General features: G+C 44.8%; 2 protein-coding genes across 2 annotated transcripts in view; one reads left to right on the forward strand and one right to left on the reverse strand.

Annotated features, from left to right (window-relative positions):
- Positions 1 to 4,762: 4,762 nt before the first annotated feature.
- On the forward strand, positions 4,763 to 22,937 carry PDHA1 (pyruvate dehydrogenase E1 subunit alpha 1). Its single transcript, NM_001256839.1, is given in 11 exon segments — positions 4,763 to 4,928; positions 10,106 to 10,165; positions 10,706 to 10,879; positions 12,010 to 12,136; positions 13,799 to 13,890; positions 15,207 to 15,299; positions 16,368 to 16,523; positions 16,697 to 16,768; positions 18,917 to 18,984; positions 20,154 to 20,262; positions 20,728 to 22,937. Coding segments are annotated over 11 exon segments (1,173 nt in total). The 5' UTR covers positions 4,763 to 4,871; the 3' UTR covers positions 20,893 to 22,937.
- The window catches only part of MAP3K15 (mitogen-activated protein kinase kinase kinase 15), a 149,654-nt gene continuing 144,048 nt past the window's right edge, over positions 21,307 to 26,912 (reverse strand). Inside the window, exons 26-29 of the mRNA XM_015127037.3 lie at positions 23,992 to 24,104; positions 22,723 to 22,823; positions 22,569 to 22,645; positions 21,307 to 22,065 (exon numbers count right to left, since the gene is read on the reverse strand). Coding sequence (XP_014982523.2) covers positions 21,981 to 22,065; positions 22,569 to 22,645; positions 22,723 to 22,823; positions 23,992 to 24,104 — 376 coding nt within the window. The 3' untranslated portion in view covers positions 21,307 to 21,980. The remainder of the gene's footprint in view (positions 22,066 to 22,568; positions 22,646 to 22,722; positions 22,824 to 23,991; positions 24,105 to 26,912) is intronic.

Raw genomic sequence — 26,912 nt, forward strand, 5'->3', positions numbered from 1 at the left:
TATTTGTTGACATTGAAATTCAGTCTATGTAAGAAAGGCAGAATAAGTCCTCGGTTCTTTCCCTTTACCAGATTTCAGAATAATTACTATTGGGCTGGTCTTTGCTTCTAGGTCTTTCCAGTCGACAGAGTTAAGATACACACACACACACACACACACGCACGCACGCACGCACATCATTTCTGCTTTGAGACACAGTCTCATTCTGTTGCTCAGGCTAGAGTGCACTGGCACGATGATGGCTCACTGCAGCCTCCACTTCCCAGGCACAGGTGATTCTCCTACCTTGGCCTCCCTAGTAGCTGGGACTGCTGGTACGCACCACCATGGCCGGCTAATTTTTTATATTGTGTAGAGACAGGGCCTTACCATGTTGCCCAGGCTGGTCTTGAACTCCTGAGCTCAAGTGATCAGCCCACCTTGGCCTCCTAAAGTACTGGGATTACAAGTGTGAGCCACCGTGCCTGGCCAAGATATATATCTTGAAAGGGGGAAATAATCATGAGTTTATACTGGTATTTCCAATTCAAATTCAGGACCACTAGGCTTTGACTTGTTGAATTTTACATTTGTGTCTCTGTCTTTTATACTGAAAATCTTGGTTCCCAGTGGCATTAACATAATTATATATTTACTTTATCAGTGTGGGTATGTGCAGTCAAATAATAATAACACCTGACAAATGAGAACAATTTAAGATTTTTTTCTGTAGAGATGGGGTCTCCCTGTGTTGCCTAGGCTGGTCTAGAACTCCTGGGTTCAAATGATCCTCCCACCTCAGTCTCCCAACGTGCTGGGATTACAGGTGTGAACCTTGCCTTAAGATTTTTTTTCCAGTTCCTTTTGTCTTTAGGCTATACCCCACCAAGTATATGCAGTCACATTGCTGTGGTGTTAAATAACTTAAGATCATTCTCTGCGGGGTTATGCCAACCACTTGATATGTCATTAAATTGATTTGTTGTATTTCATTTCAATATTTATTTCATTGTGTTTTATGGTTGTGTAAAAACATTTATACGGTTCCAAAGTTAAAATCACCCCTAGCCATAATCCCTTCACCAGCTGGTGCTTAGTACATCAAAGACATTCGAAAATATTTGTTGACTTTTATGACATATATATGAGATTGTCCTATTCTAATTCATCTGCTGGGGGATGGGCGTTTCCTACTAGAAAACCAGAGACATGTTAAGGAGCATGATTTGCCTTAAAGCTCAGCTTGATCGAATACTTTTAGGGTGATTTGCTAACGAAAGGTCAAAAGGCATATTACAGGGTCTCTAATCAAAATTGCCCTGCTTCACCCAGATAAGTTTTTTTTGTTTTGTTTTTTAGAGAGATGTGGTCTTGCCCTGTCACCCAGGCTGCAGTGCAGCGGTGCAGCCATAGCTTACTGCTGCCTCAAACTCCTAGGCTCAAGTAATCCTCCCTCCCCAGCATCCCTAGTAGCTGGGACTACAGGCATGCAACACCATACCAGACTAATTATTTTATTTTTTGTAGAGACGGGTATCACTTTGTGGCCCAGGCTGGCCTCAAACTCCTGGCCTCAAGCGATCCTCCTGCCTTGGTCTCCCAAAGTGCTGGGATTACAATTTCCCCCAAGATTAATGAGCCCTCCTTTCTTAAGACTTTCTCTTCCTGCCTTTTGCAACTCTTTCTTTCTCTCCGACCTCCTCTCCTGATACAAGAGTCTTTTGTGAATGTTCTAGCACGTTACTATAGCCTATAGTTACTATAGCCTAGAGTTAATGACTATAACGTTACTATAGCCTATAGTTAATGACTATTAACCACAATCATCACCTGTCACCACTTGACACAGCATCTCAAAGTGTCCCTCACCTTCAAAGTTGCTTCCAACTCCGCTTTGAAATATCTGAAAACAGCTGGGCGTGGTGGCTCACACCTGTAATCCCAGCACTTTGGGAGGCCGAGGTGGGCAGATCACCTGAGGTCAGGAGTTTGAGACCATCCTGGCCAACATGGTGAAACCCCGTCTCTACTAAAAAAAATACAAAATTAGTCGGGCATAGTGGTACTCACCTGTTTTCCCAGCTACTCGGGAGGTTGAGTGAGGAGTATCGCTTGAACCCGGGACTCAGGTGTTGCAGTGAGCCAAGATGTCACCACTGTACTCCATCCTGGGCAACAGAATGAGAATCTGTCAAAAAAAAAAAAAAAAAAAAAAAAGAGGCCAGGCGCGGTGGCTCATACCTGTAATCCCAGCACTTTCAGAGGCCAAGACGGGCAGATCACGAGGTCAGGAGATCAAGACCATACTGTCTAACACGGTGAAACCCCATCTCTACTAAAAATACAAAAAGCCCGGTGTGGTGGCATGCGCCTGTAGTCCCAGCTACTCAGGAGGCTGAGGCAGGAGAATGGTGTGAACCCGGGAGGCAGAGCTTGTAGTGAGCCGAGATTGCGCCACTGCACTCCAGCCTGGGCGACAGAGCGAGACTCTGTCTCAAAATAATAATAATAATAATAAATATATATATATATGGAAAACAAGAAATGCAGAGAAAATATCCTAGTCATTGAAAAATGGGTTGCTTTGTTTCTGCACTGCAAAGTTACTACTTTAAACTTTGTAATGAATCTAATCGAGATCATTTGAGATGATGCAAATGTCCTGTTTCTCATCATACATTTACCCACTAACTTTAGCCTCTATTGATGATAATTCTCACCTGCAACAGTTACTGTGGTCTTTGCCAAATGGTGATTTTCTTTTTCTATTTTCATCATTCCTTCTGTATTAATTAATTGGAATTCTACTGTAAGGAAAAGTTGTTCCTTCAAACCCATTGATTTGTTCAATCATGTATTTCAGTAGGACCTATATTTTATTTGTTCCTTGCTATATCTTCAGTGTGTAGTACAGTGTCTGACACATAATCGGTGCTCAATAATAGGTGTTGGATGAATGAGCGAATGAATGAATGAATTTGTATCCGTATGTGACCTACAGAGTTCCCGGACATGCACAACCAATATCACCACCCCATGGAGATGACTCCCAAATTAATATTTTTAGCATATGTTCCAGACTTACAACTCCAACCTCCCGGGAGACATCTTCAGATAGCTGTGCCACCGCCACCACAAGGTCAACATGTCCCAAACCATTCAGACCAGCTTTTTCTCCTGAGCTGGACATCTGGCCTCCAACCTTTTCATTCTCTTTTACCTTTCATATTCTATCAGCAGCAGCAGCTGCTGAAATCATACCATGCAAGTTTCTCACGTCCATCTCTGCCTTTTAATGGCACCCTCTGACTCTTTTAAGAAGTTTTCTTCCACTACAACATGGTCATCAAGTTGGAAGGACTCAACACGATCTCTCAGTCCAGGGTCTGACCCAGTGCCCAAATTCTTTCTCTAGCTATGCCGAGAGCTGGTCATGCTTTGAACTTCTGCTTTGAATACTTTCAGTGACACTGGGGGAGAATTATCTCATTGGACCATTGTCATTGTTAGAAAATTCATTGTTATGCTGAAATGAAAGGATTTTATTCACACACACACACACACACACACACACACACACAATAGCTCTTCCTCCTGTAACATGACTGGCCTGAAAATGTGTGAAGACATATCCAATCCTCTCTGGTTTTATTGTTCATTCAGTTTTCTGTTCTCCTCCTGGCAGGATTATATTTCACCTTGTGGAACCCAGACATGGTCGGGTAACTAGCTCTGGTCTGTGAAAATTGAGAGGAAGTGACATGTGTCACTTCTGGACAGAAGCTTTGAGAGCCGGTTTAAATGATCCCTTTTGCCTTCATCCATGAGACAAGCTAAGTTCCACAGAGAGGGTGCCACGCTGCGAAGGACCTGTGTTATGAGCACGATGGCTCGTGCCACTTCAAATTCCTCAAGTGACTGAAATTTGGAGGTCAGTTGTTACCACATCATAACCTAGCCAATTCTAGTTAGCCTGTTTTCTTCCTAACTTCTTTAATCGTTCTTCATAAGTCACAATCTCAGCCCCTCACCATTCTGACCACTGTCCCCTGGATTCCACTCAGCTTAGTCATTATCCCCCTTAAAATGTGGAGCCCAAATGTGAACCCCAGGTGCAATCCCACTAGGGCACAACAGAATGGGTTCCTGTGCCCTTTGATCCTCTGAATAGAGCCTCTTGTTGCTTTGGTGTTTGTCTCTGTGTGTGCTTTCATCATTGGCCGAGCCACGCTGTTAACTCGCAGTGAACCAATAACTAGAGAAAAAAGATTTTTCCCATTGACCTCTCGACATATATTGGGAAACAAATTTTTTGATCCGCGTTCAAGTAGACAGGGCAGAATTTTCCAACTGCTACGTGATCTTTTAAAGACAAGTTAGTGGCAGACCATTTACAGAAACCAGGTGTTCTGTCTTTTGGCTCTGAGCATGCTGCTAATCTTCATCATCTCGTGTACTGAGCGAGGGCTGCAGAGCTGCAGCACCGGCAGGACTAGGCGCTCGATAGTACCGGGCGCTGCAGTGCGAAATCTAGGAAGGCGCCTTTCCCGCGGCGCCCTGGAGGCGGGACCCCAGCTTCCCACGCAGGCGCTCTCAGGTCCCGCCTCCTCACCCGCCCGCCGCGTGGCGTCGGAAAGAGCGCTCAGCCCCTCCCTCTCTGGCGCTGATACCCAATGGGCAGCCGCAGGCCTTTAGCGGGGGCGGAGCACCCCCTGGACGCCGTTCTGGTTGGCCTGTGGCCCGGCGCAGTGCATGACGTTATTATGACTCTGTCACGTCGCGCTGCGACTGAGGCGTGGCGTCTGCTGGGGCACCTGAAGGAGACTTTGGGACACCCTCGTCGTGCCTCTTGGGTTGTGAGGAGTCTTCGCTGCCGCCAGTGCCTGTGCTTCATGAGGAAGATGCTCGCCGCCGTCTCCCGCGTGTTGTCTGGCGCTTCTCAGAAGCCGGTGAGACCTCCTGGGCGGCCGGGGTGGGGCGCGAGCGGGGCTGGAGGGCGGGCCGGGCCGGGCCACCCAGAGCTGGGTAGAAGGAGCTAGGGGAGCCGGGGAGCCTTTACTTCGCCCCCACGCCCTGCTTTCCGTTCCTGGCCTCAGCAGAAGCGACGCGGACCGGGATCCTGCCAAGGTCCCTGTGGACTTCCCCCTTCTCTACACCCCGCTGCCGCCGCCGGGCCCAGCTGTGCGCCGGGCGAAGTCAGTGTGCTCAAGAGGTGCCTGTTGGTTTACAGGACTCGGAAAGGGTGGCCTCGGCCTCCTTCGAGTCTCCGATTGACCCTACTCATTTCAGATCTTCCTAACTTAATTTCTCTTGACCGAGAGGCTTTGTAATAGCGTAGAATCTGGAGACGGAGTGGCTCCGTTCAAACAGCACCCTCACCATTGACTAACCCTGTGACCTTGAGCAAGTTTTTAAACTTCCCGGGGACCCGGTTTCCTGAAATGTTTGCGCTAAGTGGAGTTAATCTCTGAATGGAGATAAGAGTTATCTCTGAAATGTTATCGGTTATTAAAATGTTATCAGTTAACTCTAAAATGGAGTTTTAGAGTTGTTTTGGGGTTGTCTTGAGGATTCAACGAGTGACACGTGTGGATACGATTCCAAATAGCACCCGGCACATAATCGATAGCATGTGTGTTGAATAGTGTTATTTATTGAGTGTCCCGTTCGGTATACATTTCTTGAACACCTGTGCTCAGTTCTGAGGCGGGTTCACAGAGGGTCAGCCTCTTCAGAAACAAACTTCCTCCCCTTCCCTCTCCTTCAACATCTGAGCTTTTCTTGGCAGTGAGTTCAGGAGTGCGGAAGCAGAACTCAGAGGACGCTGCCCTCCCCTCCCCTTACCTACACATTCTTGGGGTACAAGTAGCTAAAGCAAACAGCAACGATGCTTGAGGGGCGGGGGGTAGAGTCCAGCACTATTTCATGGCCTCAGCATTTAGAGGTGCCTAACACCTAAGCTTCTAGCATTCTGACCCCTAGGCACAGTGAGGTCGTGTTCATTGGTGTAACTGCAGGCCTCGGGATTCTGGTAATTCCCCCAGGACTTGATACGGCTCTAAGTACAGGCAGAGATTGTCAAAAGGTAAGAGGTATGCCCCTCTAGGAATCCTGTTGCCTAAAATAATGACAGAACTGCCGGGTGCGGTGGCTCAAGCCTGTAATCCCAGCACTTTGGGAGGCTGAGGCGGGTGGATCACCTGAGGTCAGAAGTTGGAGATCAGCCTGGCCAATGTGGTGAAACCCCATCTCTACTAAAAATACACAATTAGCTGGGCATGGTGGCGGGTTCCTGTAATCCCAGCTCCTCTGGAGGCTGAGGCAGGAGAATAGCCTGAGCTCGGGAGGTGGAGTTTGCAGTGAGTGCCATTACGCTACAGCCTGGGCGACAAGAGCAAGACTCCGTGTTTAAAAAAAAAAAAAAGTCATTCCCTTTGGGGATATCTGTGGGTAGAGGGCTGTACCGGTAGTTATGGGCTTAGAAACATCCTTCCTTTAGGCACCCCGATGTAGGTTTATTATTTCTTCTGCAAGTCAGGTTTATCGTTTCCTCTATCAGTTTGCAGGGTCTCCCCCCGCCCCCACCTTACAGTAGGAAGAAAATTGAATTCCAGATATGAAGTCACCTTAGAAAGTGCCCAGGTATCTTTCCACTTAGTGGTGTAAACTCTTCAGATAATTAGGAAGTTTTCTGTGTCACTCAACTTGTCGTGGACTAATTAGGAACAATTCCTGAAGCTTTTAAGGGTAGAACTAAAAGTTTCACCTTTATCTTTTTAAAGGGTGGAATAATTAACGTGTTGACTGTTTTTTGTAATTCTTCATACTTATGGATGTCTTTTTACTTAACTATAAGAAGATAGATCAAGGTTTTAATTTTTTATATTATACATGTAAAAAGACATTTTGTATATAAGCCTTTCACAAAAATCCTGACAGTAAACAATAAGCAGTGGCTCACCCAAATTAGGCAGACTTACTGAACTAGATTCCTACCATCTGTGTGATACTCCATGAAGGGAGGGATAAGTTTAGGCAGCTGGTCTGATGGCTGTGACACAAGTTAATCCCCTTAACCTCCCAAGATGCTGTGCGTTTTTTCCTTTTTCATTTTTTATTCTCCCTGGTATTTTTGTTTTGTTTGAGATAGAGTCTCTTTGTCACCCAGGCTGGAGTGCAGTAGCATGATGACAGCTCACTGTAGCCTCAGCCTGCCGGGCTCGAGCGATCCTCCTACCTTAGCCTCCTGAGTAGCTGGGAACATAGGCGTGCGCCACCATCACACCCAGCCAATTTAAAAAAAATAAATTTTTTTAGTAGAGGCATGGTTTCGCTATGTTGCCCAGTCTGGTCTCCATCTCCAGGCTCAAGCAGTCCTCCCACCTGGGCCTCCCAAAGTGCTGGGATTGCTCTCACTCTCTTAAAACCAGGCAGGTGGGGAGATTCATCTCAGGTTTAAAGATTGCCATTGTCTTATCAAAGAGTGTGTGTTGTGAAACTTTGAAATGAATTTCAAGATTGTGTTTTCATTTTTGAATAAGGTCTATAGTTTTCATAGTTCTTATTTCATGGAAGAAGACAGAATTGCATTTAAAATGTTATTCTTTGTTTTATTGTTTGCATTTCTGTATGACTTTTTGAGATCTTTACTGTGTTTTGGCTTTATAAGTGGTAGGTAAGAGTTTTAATTTACACTGTTAGAATATGGAATTTTTGAAACATTTTTCCTCTTCCACATGAATGATTCCTATGTATTTAGGAAGTTAAAGTTTTACTTTTTTTAAATTAATTTTTTTTTTAGGCTGGACTGCAGTGGCACAATCATAGCTCACTGTAGCCTCAGATGTGCGCCACCACACGTGACTAATTTTTTAATAATTATTTTTGTAGAGATGAGAGTCTCATTATGTTTCCCAGGCTGGCTTTGAACTCGTGGCCTCAAGTGATCCTCCCACCTTGGCCTCCCAAAGTGCTGGGGATTATAGGCATGAGCCACCATGCCCAGCCTAATTATTATTTTTTAAAATTTGAATGGGTTGTTCGTGGTCTCTGTCAGAGAGGAATCCCATTTAACAGAGAATCTTTTTATGACTCTCCAGAGAAAATGAATAGTAAACTTATCTTTTCAACAAGCTCTCAGAAATTATGATACACTCACACTTCTGATAGGACTTTTAGCTTCTTTAACTTTGCTCCTTTCACTCGTATCAGTGGTTCTTATTTTTGAGATACACAATAATGAAGCCAGGGGAGAATGTATCTAAGTAGCTTTCTGGCAGTCCTAATCTTTGCAGGCACAAGATTACGGGTGCGTGCCACAGCACTGGGCCCCTTCTTGCTCTTTATTGTATAGCATTATCCTGCCTCATCGTTTCAACTCTAGGATTGAGAAAGAAGTTACCTTTCCTCTGTTACTGTTTCCTGGCTGATTTGGACTCCTGCCTTCCAAAAACTGCAGTTTCTCTAGTTGTATTTGGAAATTTATTTCGCAATACAGTACATTTCTGGCCCCACAAAATAATTTATTAGTTGCCAAGAATAACACATCTGTTTGATGATTGCCAAATATAACCATTGATTTGCTGTTTCACCCTCTCTCAGCTTTACTTCTTCCTAAATTCCCTTCAGTTTTTCTGAGATACATTAGTGGACTGTCTCTGTCTGTAAGTTAACTGAAACACTGATTCTTAGTATTTCAGTTGTTTTCCTCCAGCACTGTCATTGTCTGTGTTTGTTGGCTTTGTCCTATAATGGTCTATTGAGGGATGAAGAGATATGTAATTAGCTTTCTGCCTATTGGCTTGTACACTCCAGCATATACTTGGCAGATCAGTCTTAACTCTTCTCACCAAGATCCAGTCCACTGCTGGATTACGTAAAGTATGAACACATCAAATGTGCTTTTTATGGAGAAATTATGTTGGTTTACATGTCAGTGTGTGAGAATATGGCAGAAGGGAGTTAAAATAGTACGATAATACTAACTGGATAAATACTGTCATCTAACCAAAACCTTAGCCATTACATAGAATACTTTTGCTGTGAGCAGGTTTGCTCAATTGTAAAACTGGAAAGGAATCATTTCTTGCCTCCTCCCAAGCTTTTTACCTCCAAACAGTGACAGCCACCCAAACGTCAAGAGAACAGTGTTTTAGAGAACGTTTCTTTCTACTGGGGCTTCAGGAGGAGCCTACCCAAGATTTAGGCTGTTCGAATTATAAATTATAAAACAGCTGGCTCAAGCACATTGTGTTTAAGTCAGAGAGTGCTAAGTATCTTTTCTTTTGTCTTGTCTCCCTAATGTATTTATCTCATACTTCAATCAATTTAAAATATTTTTTCTTACAGATACAATTTGATAGAAGAGTCAACTTCCCCTGGAGTGGGGATTAAATCATAGTTTTATTTGAAGTATAATTTTGGCTTGCTCAAAATGAACAGTATCTGGTTATGACTAGAATGGCATGAACAGGTCGGACGCAGTGGCTCACGCCTGCAATTCCAGCACTTTGGGAGGCCAAGGCAGGTGGATCACCAGAGGTCAGGAGTTGGAGACCAGCCTGGCCAACATGGTGAAACCCTGTCTCTACTAAAAATACAAAAATTGGCCGGGCGTGGTTGTGGGTGCCTGTAATCCCAGCTACTCGGGTGACTGAGACAGAAGAATCACTTGAACCCGGGAGGTGGAGGTTGCAGTGAGCCGAGATTGCGCCACTGCACTCCAGCCTGGGTGATAAAAGCAAAACTCTGTCTCAAAACAAACAAACAAAAGAATGGCATAAACAAACACAGCTCACAGATGATCTAGTCTCTTTAGCCACTAATTTCATTATATTCTCAACTATAATTTCTTTGAAAACAAAGGATGGGTTTGGTTTTTGCCCCTCTTTGCACTGCTTGCCTTCAGATGGCGGGATGATCATGTTTCATTGGCCAAAGCATGAATTCATTTTGGAGGCTAAGAAAGATGCAAACACAGTGCACAGGGTGGAAGAGAAGCCTATGAGTACGTTGGGGCTTATTAAATTTCCATAACTTCATCCTGATAACTGATTAATAGTTATACTTTCCAAAATAGCTGACAATTAAAAAGGACTGATTTGTTTGTATATTTTTGTCTTTTAAGGCAAGCAGAGTGCTGGTAGCATCTCGTAATTTTGCAAATGATGCTACATTTGAAATTAAGGTAAGAGGTGTTTTACTTTGTTAATAATTTTTTCACAGGTACACTCTGATATACAGTTTTACTTTTAGAATAGAACATGTTCAGTCATTTTCTTCTAAACGTTCAGGATCAGAGGTTCAGAGAAGCTTCACGAAAACTAGAATTTATTAGCAGCAGCTTGCTGTTGTTCTGTGGGGGGTAGGGGGAGGAGCTAGAAAATAAAAATAAAAGCTTATTCTAAAGTTTAGAAAGTAATTCAGTGAAATATTTGAATAAGAAGAGTCTTAGTTGTTTCTTTGAAGGTTCTTTCAACCTATATCTCAGTTGGCTTCTAGGGGCTTTCAGTGAAAATCATAGAAAGATTTCCTTTCCCCAAACCCCATCTCATTGCACAGTGAGGTTTATGGATTTAAGGAACAGAGGCGATATGAAGCATTACTAATGTGCTCCTTAGCAGTTTTTCAAGTTCAATATTATTTGCAATGGAATTAGATCTTAGAGTGGTCAACAGTGTTTGCAGTGTAGTATGTGGAGGATAATAACTACCTTATTCCATTTCAGAAATGTGACCTTCACCGACTGGAAGAAGGCCCTCCTGTCACAACAGTGCTCACCAGGGAGGATGGGCTCAAATACTACAGGATGATGCAGACTGTGCGCCGAATGGAGTTGAAAGCAGATCAGCTGTATAAACAGAAAATTATTCGTGGTTTCTGTCACTTGTGTGATGGTCAGGTGAGTGGTAGGTTTGTGATAGAACTGTGTTTTTAGGTACTGAAGTATGGCTTGTACTTATTGGGCTTTACCCTGCCTTATGTATCAGAAGAGTTTGAGGCTGGTAATGTAATTTTCTTTTATTTATTTATTTTTTTGAGACAATCTCTCTGTCGCCCAGGTTAGAGTATAGTGGTGTGATCATGGCTCACTGCAGCCTCTGCCCCCTGGGCTCAAGCAGTCCTCCCACCTCAGCCTCCCAAGTAGCTGGGACCACAGGTGCACACCACCAGACCCAGCCAATTTTTGTATTTTTTGGAGAGACGGGGTCTCACTGTGTTGCCCAGGCTGGTCTCAAACTTCTGGGCTCAAGTGGTCTGCCCACCTTAGCCTCCCAAGGTGCTAGGATTATAGGCGTGAGCCACTGTGCCTGGCTGAAGCCAGTATTTTAGAATTAAAAAGTAGAATGCCAAAACCTGCTATGAAGCTTAGGCTAAAGAATTCATTCACACATAACATTGCCAGTTTTCTGTACCTGTTCTCAGAGTTTTACTATTTTAAAACTTTCTGGCACTGTGATCACCTGTACTGTATATAATTTGGAGAGAAAGGATTAGTTTGTTTTTTGTTTTGTGGGCTTATGTCAAGGGTTATAGAATCAAATACCTATAAGGGCCAGCCAGGTAGAATAAATGAGTGAAGAAGGCTAGGTATACAAAACAGAATGGTGACAGGGACTCGTGCTGAACTGGGACCAGCATGCCCTACCCAGAGGAATGCCATGACTTGGTTCCAGCCAGTTGGTGCCATGTGGAAATCAGGGGTAATGCTTCCTGTTTTCCATGTCTCCAAGAGAAGGCGGAAGTCTGGATTTTCATGTGAAATTCCCCAGTGTTTTAATGTTGACATCTGATGTAGGATTTGCTTTTAGGTCATCATACAGGAGAAAGGAAGGAAGTGGCCCATGTGTGGGTTGCCAGTTTATTGCTTCTGGCTTGGGCCGTCCGCTCTGTATTTTGGTGGAAAATAGCTACTTTCTCTGGTTATTAATGACAGGTTCTACTAGCCCAAATATTTCACTACGGTCTAGGAAACGTTTTTATTTAGAAACATGTATCGTATTGCTTCATAGTTTCTCCTTCCTCTAACAGGAAGCTTGCTGTGTGGGCCTGGAAGCCGGCATCAACCCCACAGACCATCTCATAACAGCCTACCGGGCTCATGGCTTTACCTTCACCCGGGGCCTTTCCGTCCGAGAAATTCTCGCAGAGCTTACAGGTTTGCTGTTGATTTACAGAAAGGGGAAATGAGTGGATTAAGTTTTTAAATATCTCTCATTAAGATGCTATTTTATGAGTTAATATTTAAAGTTTTAAGTTTCTTTTTTTAACCCTCTCTCCTTTGGTGCTCTGGTACTTCTGTTGTGCTCTTGAGTTAACTGACCATTTGTGAAGTTCTCTGGCCCCTCAGGTAAAAGTTTAAAACAGGTTAGTGCTATAAAATCACAATAGGTTTGGTTATCATTCAAGCATGCCAGCAGAAGTCTAGCAGTCATAAAAAAGTAAGTTGGGTTGAAGCTTGGTATGCGATGTAAATTCTAGAAATCTTCTTAATATTCCCCTTTTCTTTGTCCCCCTTGACTATTTTTTTGTTTTGGTTTTTTGTTTTGTTTTGTTTTGTTTTTTTTGAGACTATGTCTCACTCTGTTGTCCAGGCTGGAATGCAGTGGTGTGATATCAGCTCACTGCAACTGCCACCTCCCAGGTTCAAGCAATTCTCATGCCTTAGCCTCCCAGGTAGCTGGGACTACAGGCATGCACCACCACACCCGGCTAATTTTTGTATTTTTAGTAGAGATGGGGTTTCACCATGTTGGCCAGGCTGGTCTCCAACTCCTGACCTCAGGTGATCTATCTGCCTCGGCCTCCCAAAGTGTGCTGGGATTACAAGCATGAGCCACCACGCCTGGCCTGTTTTGTGTTTTTGAGACAGTCTTGCTTTGTTGCCCAGGCTAGAGTGCAGTGGCCTGCCTCAGCCTCCCAAAATACTAGGATTACAGGTGTGGGCCACTGTGCCCAGCCCTTCTTCTTCTTTTTTTTTTTTTGTTTTGAAGACAGAGTTTCGTTCTTTTGCCCAGGCTGGAGTGGCTGGAGTGAAGTGGTGTGATTTTGGCTCACTGCAACCTCCATCCCCCAGGTTCAAGCAATTCTCCTGTCTCAGCCTCCCGAGTAGCTAGGATTATAGGTGCCAAACCACCACAGCTGGCTAATTTTTGTATTTTTAGTAGAGACCAGGTTTCAGCATGTTGGCCAGGCTGGTCTCGAACTCTTGACCTCAGGTGATCTACCCACTTCGACCTCCCAAAGTGTTAGGATTACAGGCGTGAGCCACTGCACCCGGCCCTCCTGGACTCTTGAACTATGGTTGTCCCTCCATATATCCAGGGGATTGGTTCTAGGACCCTTGAATATACCAAAATCCTCAAATACTCAAGTCCTGAAGTCAGCCTTCCATATCTTCGGGTTTGCATCCTGAGAATATTGTATTTTCAATCCATGTGTGGCTGAAAAAAAAAAATCTGTATAAGTTTACCCGTGCAGTTCAAACCCTGTTCAAGGATTGAATATATTTAGTGTACTAGTAGAGGAGAGGTCCTAAGATGTTGGTAACTGGTCAAAAAACCAAAAAAGTCTAGGGTACCATCTGGACTTTTGCTAACATCTGAAGGAAACTAAGTGACTGGAGAGTAGGAAAAGCTGGAAAGGTTGAAGCACATGGAACTAGTAAAAGGACAAGCAGAAACGTGTTTGCCTGGAGAGACAGGTACTTAGATGACTGAATTGGCCTCTGCGTTCTAATGGTTGAGCCACTTGGGGTGTGGTTTGGTTTGCTTTGTAGAGTTGGTTTGTGCTGCACATGTGTATGTTCTGCCATTTCCAGGACGAAAAGGAGGTTGTGCTAAAGGGAAAGGAGGATCGATGCACATGTATGCCAAGAACTTCTACGGGGGCAATGGCATCGTGGGAGCGCAGGTAGTCAAGGACGAGGACTGTGTGCTGCTTTAGATTTGGCCCTGGCCTTTGTCTTCAAAAACTTTCCCAGCCCCAGACAACTTTTCGTGAAGTAGTATAGCCATGTGCTGCACAGTGACACTTTGGTCAATGTCGCATATATGATGGTGGACCCATAAACTTATAATAGAGCTGAAAAATTGCTGTCACCTAGTGATGTTGTAGTGGCACAACACATTACCTTTTCTATGTTTAGGTACGCAAATATTTTGCCTACAGGATTCAGTACAGTCACATGCTGTGCAGCGTTGTAGCCTAGGAGCAGTAGGCTCTACCATACAGCCTAGGTGTGCAGTAGGCTGTACCTTCTAGGTTTGTGCATTACAGTATGGTGTTCACACGACAAAATAGCTTAGTGATGCAATTCTGAGAATATATCCCTGTTGTTAAGCGATGCGTGACTGTATTTTGGGGGCTTGGTTTGCTTTTAAAGACCTAGTGCTTCATATCCTACCATTTGAGCGATGAGTTGAGTAGATTTGGATGGTGATTTATAATGTTTCCTTTTAGGTGTCTGCTATTTTATAAGTAAGCAAGAGCCTCTAGCAGTGGAGCCTACCTTCCCCTTCCTATTTGTATTTCAGTACATTGCCTTATCTTGTCAACTTCATTATGGAGTCCTTGTTCTCATCAGTTAGTGGATGATGAAGAATTAACAGCACAAAATTATATCCCAACTGTTTCTCTTCCTAATATATTAAGATTCTATTATGTGTTTTTTTAAAAAACCTACTTTTTTTTTCCCCCTTTTTTCTTTTGAAATGGAGTCTTGCTAAGCCGCCCAGGCTGGAGCAGTGGTGTGATCTCAGCTCACCGCACCTCCACCCCCGGGTTCAAGCAATTCTCCTGCCTCAGCCTCCTAAGTAGCTGGGACTACAGTTAAGCGCCACCGTGCCCAGCCATTTTTTGTATTTTTAGTAGAGGCAGGGTTTCACCATCTTGTCCAGGATGGTCTCGATCTCTTGACCTCGTGATCTGCCCAAAGTGCTGGGATTACAGGCGTGAGCCACCATGCCCGGCCACGTTTTATTTTTTAACTCTTGAATGCAGAAATGTTATTGCTTACTGGTTAAAATAGAACATAGTATTTATATATTCCTTTACTGCTTCATTGAAAGTATCGGGGGTGGGATAAACAGAGAGATGGGGTTGGAAGGAGAGTTTGTAGCAGCAGTGTAATTTCTGTGCCAGATTCTGACCAGGAGTTAAAATGCAGGGCATTGATATCTCCCCTCATGGATTTCTATGGTTCCTTTCTCGGTTGTCCTTAATGTTAGGTGCCCCTGGGCGCTGGGATTGCTCTAGCCTGTAAGTATAATGGAAAAGATGAGGTCTGCCTGACTTTATATGGCGATGGTGCTGCTAACCAGGTAATTATGTCTCTTAACTTTCCAATAACGGTCTTATTTTCAAAGTGTTTAATATTCACAGTTGAATTTCCAAAGAAGCAGCTTATTGCTTATTAGGTGAAATAGTAATTCCTATGGCTAGCTCAAATTTGGTTGACTTATGGCCAGATTAGAGAGTGACCTTTTAGCATTGTTTCACAAAAGACTTAGGGGGGCGCATTCCTGTGAAGGAGCTCACCTTTGCTCTATATCAGTGCTTGATAAAGGACCTCCCCTAACCTATTGCAAAATGATACAGACCCATTCTCTTGGATGTCCGCGCTGGCAGTGTCAAATTCGGGTAATAGCGTCTCAGTCCTAATTCAGTTTTTGTGCTTCTCTTGGTACCGAGTAATACCCAGTCTGTGGCCGGTACTCTGTGAAGCCCTGTTCTAGAGGCTGATTCTTAGGTGCTGGTTCACTCTGACTATCCAGTGGGCCCGATAGATTTCATACTGATCTTTTTTCCAGTGTGTTCCTTACTGCTAGCATGGCCCCAAAGAAACAAGTAGTAGTTGGTTTGTCATCTTTCTTAGTTGCAAGAGTATGATGCCTGCTGCTTCTCATCTGTCACCCACCCCGCTTTCCCTCACCATCCAAAGCTCGGTTTTTTGGTTGTTTTTTTTGTTTTGTTTTTGAGAGAGAGTCTTGCTCTGTTGCCCAGGCTGGAGCGCAGTGGCACGATCTCCGCTCACTGCAAGCTCTGCCTCCCGGGTTCACGCCATTCTCCTGCCTCAGCCTCCCAAGTAGCTGGGACTACAGGCGCCTGCCACCATGCCCGGCTACTTTGTATTTTTAGTAGAGACGGGGTTTCACCGTGTTAGCCAGGACGGTCTTGATCTGCTGACCTCGTGATCCACCCTCCTCGGCCTCCCAAAGTGCTGGGATTACATGCCTGAGCCACCGTGCCCAGCCCAAAGCTCGGTTTTAGAAGAGGAGGCTTTCTGTGCTTTATGAAAGCTTTCTGTGCCAGGCAGAGCAGCAGCTGTTACAGATGATGGATCCTAGAGAAAGAAGCCAAATGAAACCCCTTTTCATAACTACTTCCAGGGCCAGATATTTGAAGCTTACAACATGGCAGCTTTGTGGAAATTACCTTGTATTTTCATCTGTGAGAATAATCGCTATGGAATGGGAACATCTGTTGAGAGAGCAGCAGCCAGCACTGATTACTACAAGAGAGGCGATTTCATTCCTGGGCTGAGAGTAAGGACACCTGTGGTGGGGCCGGGGCCAAGGCCAGGGGTATGTCCTTGTGCAGACCCTTGACAATCTTAGAAACATTGAAGAGTTTCGTTCTCAAACATAAGCAGGTGATGTGAAAGTAAAATGGTTTGGGGCAGCTGGATTCATGCTTCGCCCCTCCCGTTTATTAACAGGTGGATGGAATGGATATCTTGTGCGTCCGAGAGGCGACAAGGTTTGCTGCCGCCTATTGTAGATCTGGGAAGGTAAGACTCTAAAGGCCTCTGGGCTAATGACATTTATCTCTGGAAGTTCAAAGACTGCCTCCCGTGTGCCTGCTGAAGCTGTTAGTGGGTAGCTGCTAATTGAGGTGCACAAGATGGAAGCAGAGTGAAGCAAGCAGGGCTCCTTTGGGTAGCTTGGTCTTGGTAGCTCACCTGCTGGGAAGCCCACATTTCTCTCATTTGGGGGAAGTCTGTCCTGGTGCTTCCTCTGCTTTCGCCTGTCTTCATCATGACAACTACACTGCCTTTTTGTTAGGTTAATTCTGTCCCTCCTCCCCACCCCCCATTAATCATGAGTCCCTTGAAGGAACAGATTGGGGATCCCCGTAGTGTCCAGCATAGAATGTCATGTATACAATAGGCATTTAATATGTGTGTCTTACACAAACAGTATGGTTGAAGCTTGTAATCTTAGTCTTGCTCAGTCCTAAGGATCTTTCCCTTCAGTGTATGGCAGTGAGGGAGATGGTAACAGGGAGACTGGCCTAAAGAGGTTTCAGTTCCTTCAGCACTAGTATAGGCTTAGGAGGTTTAGGTGTTCTCCCTAAATTAGTGTTCCACAGCCCAGACACAAGGTTTCTGAAGTTGTCACTTCAGTGCCATACCATGTATGTTTGGGCAGTGATGCAAATGTCAGAAAGTGGGGAGACAGGGAAGTAAGGGTGGGATGTAGTAACATTAAATAAGAGCTAATGAGTAGAATGAACTAGAGCAGGACCAAGATGACAGCTTGGATACAATGGGCTGAGCAGTCTGTCAGGACCCTAAGGCTGGGAGTGCCAGGCCCTGAGTGATGGATATTGACCCCACCTCTCCCAATTCCTGAAAAGAATACATGGGGGCCAGCCCTGGCTGGAGACATGGTGATTTGTAGAATGTATGACTTCCCAAACACATAACCTTCACAATTCTGAGTTAGGTGTTACTGTTTTGCCCATTTTGCAGACAAGGAAACTGAGCCACAGAGCAGTTAAAGGTACATAGCTACTCTTATCATGGAGCCAGCTCCCCACTCACCCATTTTAACTACTGCACCAAACCAATCAAGGATCCTCAATGTTTCCCCATCCCTCAGTGTTCAGAGCCATCTCCTGGAAGTGGGCTAGTGTAGAATGAGCAAGCCACTTGGTGATAGACCCCAAGTGGTCATACTCCCAGCAGAGCCTCAGGGTTTGGGTAGCAGAGGTTGTTGGTGCCTGTCAACTTTGTTACACACTAGCAGGATCTGTGAAGTAGAAGTGGCTGCCAGCCCCACAACACACTACGAGAAAGGAGCATGAGATGGAAATCTGCCTAGCCAATAGCAGGAGGCTCTAGAACATGCTCAAAGCCTTTTTTTTTTCTTTTTTTGAGACAGAGTCTCGCTCTGTCCCCCAGGCTGGAGTGCAGTGGTGCGATCTCGGCTCACTGCAAGCTCCGCCTCCCGGGTTCATGCCATTCTCCTGCCTCAGCCTCTCGAGTAGCTGGGACTACAGGCGCCCGCCACCGTGCCCGGCTAATTTTTTTTTGTATTTTAAGTAGAGACGGGGTTTCACCGTGTTAGTCAGGATGGTCTTGATCTCCTGACCTTGTGATCCGCCCGCTGCTGGGATTACAGGCGTGAGCCACCGCACCCAGCTGCCTTTTTTTTTTTCACAGGGTCTTGCATGGTGGCACACTCACAGCTCACTGCAGCCTTGACCTTCCAGACTCAGGTGATCCAAGTAGCTGGGACTACAGGTACATGCCACCATGCCTGGCTAATTTTTGTGTTTTTTGTAGAAATGGGGTTTTGCCATGTTGTCCAGGCTGGTCTCGATCTCGAACTCCTGGGCTCAAGTGATCCAACCACCTCAGCCTCCCAAAGTGCTGGGATTACAGGCATGAGCCAACACACCTGGCCTTCAAAGCCTTTTTGATTCAAAACAAGCTGTTGGTAGATTGCCTTATTATAAATGAGAAGACTGAAATATGCAATCAATACATGCTAGAAATGAGAACAGATCAGTCAACCAATAAGAAATCCATGATACCTCAAAAGATCTGGTAAGAATACACTGGATGCTTAATAAAGGGCCTGCGTTTGAGGCCGTGGAGTGTCAGCCTGCTCTTCACGTCATCGTTCCTAACTGCCTACCACTTCTGTTTTAGGGGCCCATCCTGATGGAGCTGCAGACTTATCGTTACCACGGACACAGTATGAGTGATCCTGGAGTCAGGTGTGCTCATGGGCACTGTGGTTTCCAGAGGGGGTGGGCTTTGAATGGTGTTACATGGCAAAAGAAACACATTTCAATATTTGCTTTTGGAGCTAGATACCAGTTCACTTCATGCATGCAGTTGTGTTGGCATCAAGTTACCTGAAAGCAGTGCCTCCTAATAAGAAAGCTTTACTGAAAATGCCTACAATGTATAGTGTGTGTGAGCACGAGCAGTGATTTTTAGAGTGTTATATACCTTAATTGTGCAGGAAAATTGTTACATAAAACAAGACCGATGGTAGTGTAGTATCTTGGGGGCATTTAGCTTTTGTAGGCATTACCCCAAGTCCATGCATGGCATACTCCACCTGAGGAGGATCAGAATTTGGAGATGTTCTTCTGTCTGGTATAGAGCTAAGGGTAACTAGGTGTTCAATCCGTTCAAATACATCAATCAAAAAAGCTAGGTTTCACTAGAAAGGCATGAATTTTACTTTTTTGCTTAGCTCTGGCCTGTAATTCTGGAATCCCAGGGTTGACACAGTTGAATAAATAAGCCTTTGTAGAGTGGATTTCTAAGGGAAAATCATGTAGAGAGCACAGTATATGGAATAGATCCACTTTGTGTAAATCTGTTGTGGAAAATGGTAGAATCCTTTTAGTGTTACTTCAAATGATGTAAGCGTAAGATACATTGGTTTTGCTGGCTATGCTTCTTTAGGGGGGCTTAAGGGAGAAAGGCAAGGCACGTGGATTTCCTGCTTGGTGCTCTTAAAATCTATCACCACACACACCATCTCTGCTGTCCCCTCCCATGTAGTATACAGGAGCCCAAATGGGTGGGATGAGTGACACTTCTTTAGACCCTTATGTCTAAGTCAAAGAAGCAAGCAAAAACTTGGCCCCTGTTGTCAGAATGCCAGGGAAGCCACGTGACTTACCAGCGTACCGTTTTCTAGAAGACAGCAGTAGTTCTTACAGAATGTTAGGCTGTGCTCTGGTATTTTGAAAGTATAACTCTGCCACTCCTATAGTGACATAGCATTGATGTGCCCCTTTGTTTCAGAAACACACTTCTGTATTTCACCTAATTGGGACAATCCAACCCCATGTCATATTTCATCATGCTGTCCTTGCTCTACTGGAACTGTTCTTACTGATCGATTACTACTTTTCCCTCCCCATAGTTACCGTACACGAGAAGAAATTCAGGAAGTAAGAAGTAAGAGTGACCCTATTATGCTTCTCAAGGACAGGATGGTGAACAGCAATCTTGCCAGTGTGGAAGAACTAAAGGTACAGTCACTTGTTTGGTGGTTTGAAGGTTGGCTTTTTTTGCCTCCCACAGAAAAAGTTGCCACCCCCTGGGTGGCCACAGCGTTTGGGTGGGTTCCTCCAAGCCCAGAAAGTGATGTGCCGGGGCATAAATAATTCCGAAGTCCCTCGGGGTGGGGGCTTTTCCTTTAGTTTCCTCTATTCAAAATTGTATTACTCTTTAGATTTTGGTGGACTGTAAACCACCATCACAGTGGCAAAGCCCCCACAGTAGCATAGTAGCATAATTCTTTTTTTCCTAAAAGTATACTGTGGATTTTTAATTCATAAAAAATATACACCCTAGAAATCTGTATTCCAAAATCTTCTGAATTAGCAACTGTTCATACTTAGAGTTACACCAGCAACAGGTCCTCCGTAGAACTCTGGTTGGTACCTAAACTGCTGTTCATTCAAAAACCTTTTACACTGTTACCTAATTTTTAGGAAATTGATGTGGAAGTGAGGAAGGAGATTGAGGATGCTGCCCAGTTTGCCACAGCCGATCCTGAGCCACCTTTGGAGGAGCTGGGCTACCACATCTACTCCAGCGACCCACCTTTCGAAGTTCGTGGTGCCAATCAGTGGATCAAGTTTAAGTCAGTCAGTTAAGGGGACTAGAAGGGGGAGGTTATACCTTCAGGGGGCTACCAGTGTTCTCAACTTGGTTAAGGAGGAAGAAAACGCAGTCAATGAAATTCTTGTAAACTTCCATTAAGACTAAGTGTGTAGATTGAGCAGGTAGTAATTGCATGCACTTTGTACATTGTTGCATTAAAAGATTAATTATTGAGTGCTTAAAGATTATTTTTGACTTAAAATAGTTGAACAAATACTCTAATTATGAAAAGGAAGAACAATACCTTGTGTGCCTGTTTCCCCCACCCCCAGCCACCTTTTTGGGAGGAGACCATTATCAATCACAGGGCCCCTCACAGGCATGCTTGTGGTAACAGCCCACAGTGTTCTGCCATAGCACCCGCTCCGAGCAGTGTTGGTGCTACAGCCTGTTTGCGCTGACCATCATTTCTCTGTAAGACACAATATTTATTATCAGGCAGGAGGACAGTTCCATTTTAAAATAAGACTTTCATAATCATTTCAAAGGCCACATAACTTAGTTTTCTCTACTTACACATTCAGTATAAATATGTAGCTATTTTCTGTTCATATCAAACATTAACTACAAGGCACATTCGTATCAATTTTGTGTTTCTCAAATTTAAGTACCATACCAGTTCTGAAGCAGTGTCCCAGCTTCCATGTTAAACACCCCTTGTTTCACCATTCCAGCAAGTGCTAAAGGGTGTACTTTTTTTTTTTTGAGACAGGGTCTGGCTCTGTTGCCCAGGCTGGAGTGCAGTGGCGTGATCACAGCTCACTGCAGCCTCCATCTCCTGGGCTCAAGCAATCCTCCCACCTCAGCCTCCCTAGTAGCTGGGACTACAGGTGAATTTCCTAATATTCCGGGAGGTCAAAACTAAGGCTCACTGTTTTCACAATACACACAGTTCTATGTTTATAAATAATAGGTTTCAAAAGAAACTCAGGACAGTGTTTAAAACTTAAGTTCTTAAACTATTAATTGAACAATGGCATTTTTAAATACGTAAACAGCAGAATTCGTGTGTACACTAACAGAAGCTTTAACAAAACATGTAGCATGGTGGCACACTCTGCTCCAGCTTAGCTGATTGGTATCAAGCCTCATCTTTGGTTTCTGAGGCCTCCTGAGCCCTTCTGTACTGGGAGACTGCACTCCAGAGCCTGCAGAGGAGACCACCCCTAGGAAACAAACAGAGCTGTCTTCAGAGTCAGAGCTTCAAGCCAACAGAGCTTAAAAATGCAGTCCCCAACTTAAAAACCTAATGAAAATCAAAACATTCTCTTCACATATGGAGGTGACGCTCGTGTCCCAGCAGTGGTAGGACATGGCCTTAGAGGTACGTACCTGCAGAGAGCTGGCTATTTCAAATGACTCAGGAACAAGAAGGCAGGTTGCAGTTTAAAGAAGGGGGTGGGTCCAGCATGTGGGCACGCTTGCTGTGTGCCTTCCCCCACTCCCAGCCAGGCATTAATGGCAGGAAATTGGCCAGCTCTTCTCTGTCACCTTCCTACTTCTGACTTCTGCCTGGCTTTCAGTTTCTGCCATGCCTTGGCTTTTTCCCAGCTTGAACCTAGCAGAACTCCAGAGTTTGGGGGGAGACCCAGCCCTTTGTTTTCTGCTTTAAGCATATTCACACATAAAAAGTCGTGTTCTCTTTTACAAACTGTTGTGAGGCTCTTACCGTAGTCGAAGGTATCTTAGATCTTCCTTAGTGATCTCATTAAGAATATCAGAAAGTGTATAACCCTCTTCAACAATCTGAAACAAAGATCAAATCCTTAAGAGCTGAGCAGCTGTGTAATAACAGCATAAGAATTTCTTTGTTGTAAAGTTACCTTTTCAATTGTCTTTGCATCGGCTCCTTGCAGCCGCAACCAGTCTATAAGCTCTTTATCTGTTCTCTGCCCATAGGGCCCTGCTGGGTTCTCTGTAATACCTGTAACGATTAGCAATTTGTTATCTATTAGTCTAACCATAAAATTCTTCAAAAGTAACCAGGTGGATTAATAAATGATTCCAGAATGTAAATATAATGTGAAAAAGAGATGAATTAGCCCTGTATCACTCAGTCACTATAGTACGTATTACACAATTCATAATTCTGAGATTTCACTTTCTAAAGAGAAGCCTCCTCATCTAGGATACCTTCAGTTAGTTTGGAATTTGACATGTTAGGTCTACCGCTTTAAATGCTTACCCTCACATCTTTCAAATGCCTTTCCTTAGGAATCACATCCCTAACTGCGTTGGAAATCCTACAAAGAAATAGGTTTTAGTGTTGAGGTTTTACATCGGAGCTTATCTAGTCCACATTCCAAGAGGTAGCTCTGGAGCTCATTTCTAAGTGGCCCAAAACGAATGTTGGGTTGACAGAGACATACTTATTTACTTATGCAGTAAACTACCCTTTTTAGGTGTCCAATATGCTATGAAGGTGGCAGCATAGATACAGAAATGATTGTCACTCCCAAAAGTCCTCATGTGCCCTTTTACAATCAGTCCCCTCACCTCCCCATTCTGATTCTGTCCCTGTAGTTCTGCCTTTTCTGGAGGAAAAGGAATCATGGTATGTGAATCTTTTTTTTTTTTTTTTTGAGACAGGGTCTCACTGTCACCCAGGCCAGAGTGCAGTGGCATGACCTCGGCTCATTGCAGCCTCGACCTCCTGGGCTCAGGTGATCCTCCCACCTCAGCCTCCTGAGTAGCTAGGACTACAGGCACCCATCCACCAAGCCCAGCTGGTTTTTTTCTATTTTTTTGTAGGAATGAGGTTTTGCCATGTTGACCAGGCTGGTCTTGAACTCCTGGGCTCCAGTGATCTGCTAGCCTCAGCCTCCCAGAGTGCTGGGATTACAGGCACGAGCCACCATGCTTGGCTGTGAATCTAGCTCTTTCACTTAGCATACTGCATTTATAATGCAGCCATGTTGTTGAATGTATCAGTAGTCCCTTTTTATGATTGAGAAGTAGTCTAGAATCTACTGGAGTCCTGGATTAATAGAAGATAACCTCATTGTTTCTTCAAAGCTAACTAGAATATTAGCTAGATTTTAAAGTTTGTCTCTCCCACAAACACACCTAAGAGCAAGTGGAAAATGACTCACAATTTGATTTTAATTTTAACTGAAGGTGATACAATTCTTGAGTTTTCTGTTCTAGAGTTTGCCGCAGAAGATTCTGGTACTCTCTCTCTTTTTCAACTAGGTGTTCCAAAAGTCTGGTTTTAAAAAAAAAAAAAAAAAAAGCCATTATCCAGAGAGCATTCAACACCATTCAATTTAACTCAAGCATCTGTTGTGCATACATTAGAGATTTAAAAAAATGGAAAATGGGACAAGTCTAAGAGTCAGCCTAGAGAGGGAAGCGCATGTGTTTCTTCAGGTTCTGTGACTCAGACTTCAGTCTGCGGAGGGGAACCTTCCTTGTGTTTTCCTCCCCTTGACAACAAAGGCCAGTGCTCACAGCTTGGGTATATTTTTGCAATGGACTCAATGTGTGCCCCTCACCCGCCCCAAGTTCATACGTTGATATCCTAACCCACAAGGTGATGATGTTAGGAGATGGAGCTTTGAGAGGTGAGGTGAGAGGAGTGTCCTTGTGAAAGGAGACCCCAGAGGCTCCCTCATCCCTTCCACTACGTGAGGACACACAGTGAGAAGATGGCCATCTGTGAATGGGGAAGCAGGCCCTCACTGGCCATGGAATCAGCTGGCACCTCGATCTTGGACTTCCAGTCTCCAGAACTGTGAGAAACACATTTCTGTTGTTGATAAGCTGCCTGGTCTCTGGTGTTTTGTTACAGTAGCCTGAACGCACTCAGGCAGTTTTGTCTCAAAAACATATCATGAACCAAAAGATCCCGATGTTGATCAGAACTCAGCCAGAAGGACGATGTGATTATTTAAACCTGGGATAAGGCCGCTGAAACTAGAACAGAATGGAAAGGTTCTTTCCTCCTCACACGGGACTAAACCATGAGGACAGAAGCCCCTGCTTTTTTTTTTTTTTTTTTTTTTTTTGAGACAGAGTCTCACTCTGTCGCCCAGGCTGGAGTGCAGTGGCACAATCTCGGCTCACTGCAAGCTCCGCCTCCCGGGTTCAGGCGGTTCTTCTGCCTCAGCCTCCTGAGTAGCTGGGACTACAGGCACGTGCCACCATGCCTGGTTAATTTTTGTATTTCTAGTAGAGATGGGGTTTCACCATATTGGCCAGGCTGGTCTCGAACTCCTGACCTCAGATAATCCACCTGCCTCGGCCTCCCAACGTGTTGGGATTACAGGCGTGAGCCACCACACCCAGCCAGAAGCCCCTGCTTTGAATGGGGCAGAGCAGGGACAGTGAGAGATGCTGCTCTGCCGGTGGGGAGGATGGCTCCCGCCAACATCCAGCAAGCACTTCCTACCCAGAATCCAGGACTGTGCCAAACACTGCATGAATTCAGTCACTGAAGCCTTGTGGCACTTCTAGGAAGCACTGGTTGTTCTAAACCCCCGTTTTGAAGCTGAGGTAACTGAGGCAGAGGAGTTAAGTAATGCCCAGAGTCCACAGGCTGGGCTCTTCCCATAGGACCGCCTCCTGAAACCCAGTCTTGCTCATGGGCTCTCTGGGATCAGATAGGACTTGGCACAACTGTGCCTCAAACTTCCGAGTCCCCACATGCCAGCTCAGGCATAGCATGTCTTGGGAGAAAGGGCTGACAGACTGGAACTGTGTCTAGCTTTTGTTGGGGCTCAGTAAACAGTGCCCCCAAATGGCCTCAGCAGCAGCCTCAGATGCAAAAGTTTTCCTCTGACCTTCTCCTGCCTCCCTCTCTCGGTCCATTGTCCTGGAGGCACCATAGAATCCCTCTTCCCCAAAACGGGGCATAGAAACCAGAACTCCTCCCCAAAGCCAGCCACAAAACCTAAAAATATGACTCTAACTTTCCCTCCGCCTTTCTGTGTAAAAATTGGTTATAAAGAAATTCTTGGCTGGAAGTGGTGGCTCACACCTGTAATCCCAGCACTTTGGGAGGCTTGGGCGGGCGGATCACCTGAGGTCGGGAGTTCAAGACCAGCCTAACATGGAGAAACCGTCTCTACTAAAAATACAAAATTAGCCGGGCATAGTGGCGCCCGCTACTCGGGAGGCTGAGGCAGGAGAATCGCTTGAACCTGGGAGGCGGAGGTTCAAGTGAGCCAAGATTGTGCCACTGCATTCCAGCCTGGGCAACAAGAGTGAAACTCCGTCTCAAAAAAAACATATTCTTCAGGCTGGGCGCAGGCTGAGGTGGGAGGATCACCTGAGGTCAGGAGTTTGAGACCAGCCTGGCCAACATGGTAAAATCCCGTCTCTACTAAAAATACAAAAATTAGCCGGGCGTGGTAGTGGGCGCCTGTAATCTCAGCTACTCGGGAGGCTGAGGCAGGAGAATCATTTGAACTCGGGAGGCGGAGGTTGCAGTGATTGTGCCACTGCACTCCAGCCTGGGCAACAGAGCCAGACTCCATCTCAAAAAAAAAAAAAAAAAAGGTTATTCGATCTATTTTGTTTGACTGTAGGTGATAAGACCCCCATTCCAGAGGGTCCTGCTCCACATCCAGGAGAAAGGAATGCTGCTCAGAGAGACCAGGAAGGATCTAGACAGACAGGCCTTGCTGCGTTTCCCCAGTCTATCAGCATTCAATCAGGCCCTTTTTATCCCTGTTTCTCCACAGCTCTCCATACTTTGTTAAGCCCAAGCACGAAATAAAAATGGACAATTTCCCCTGGATCTTTGGGTCTTCATGCTGAAGGCTCCCGTGTATACATGTTAAATACATTTACATGCCTTCTCTCTAATTAATCAGCCTCATGCAGGTGATTTTCAGCAAACCTCCAGGGGCCAAGGGCCTTGCCCCCCACACTTTTGTTGTTTGCTCACATACCTAGTACATGGAATTTGTTTCTTAACTGTGTGTTCCTTTAATTCATTTATATGATCCATGCTGGTGAACTTGGGAATACAGAACTAAGCTTTATTGAAATTACTGAAGGTGGCTGGGTG

The sequence above is a fragment of the Macaca mulatta genome, chromosome X, assembly GCF_049350105.2.
Source record: "Macaca mulatta isolate MMU2019108-1 chromosome X, T2T-MMU8v2.0, whole genome shotgun sequence".
Classification (NCBI taxonomy): domain Eukaryota; kingdom Metazoa; phylum Chordata; class Mammalia; order Primates; family Cercopithecidae; genus Macaca; species Macaca mulatta.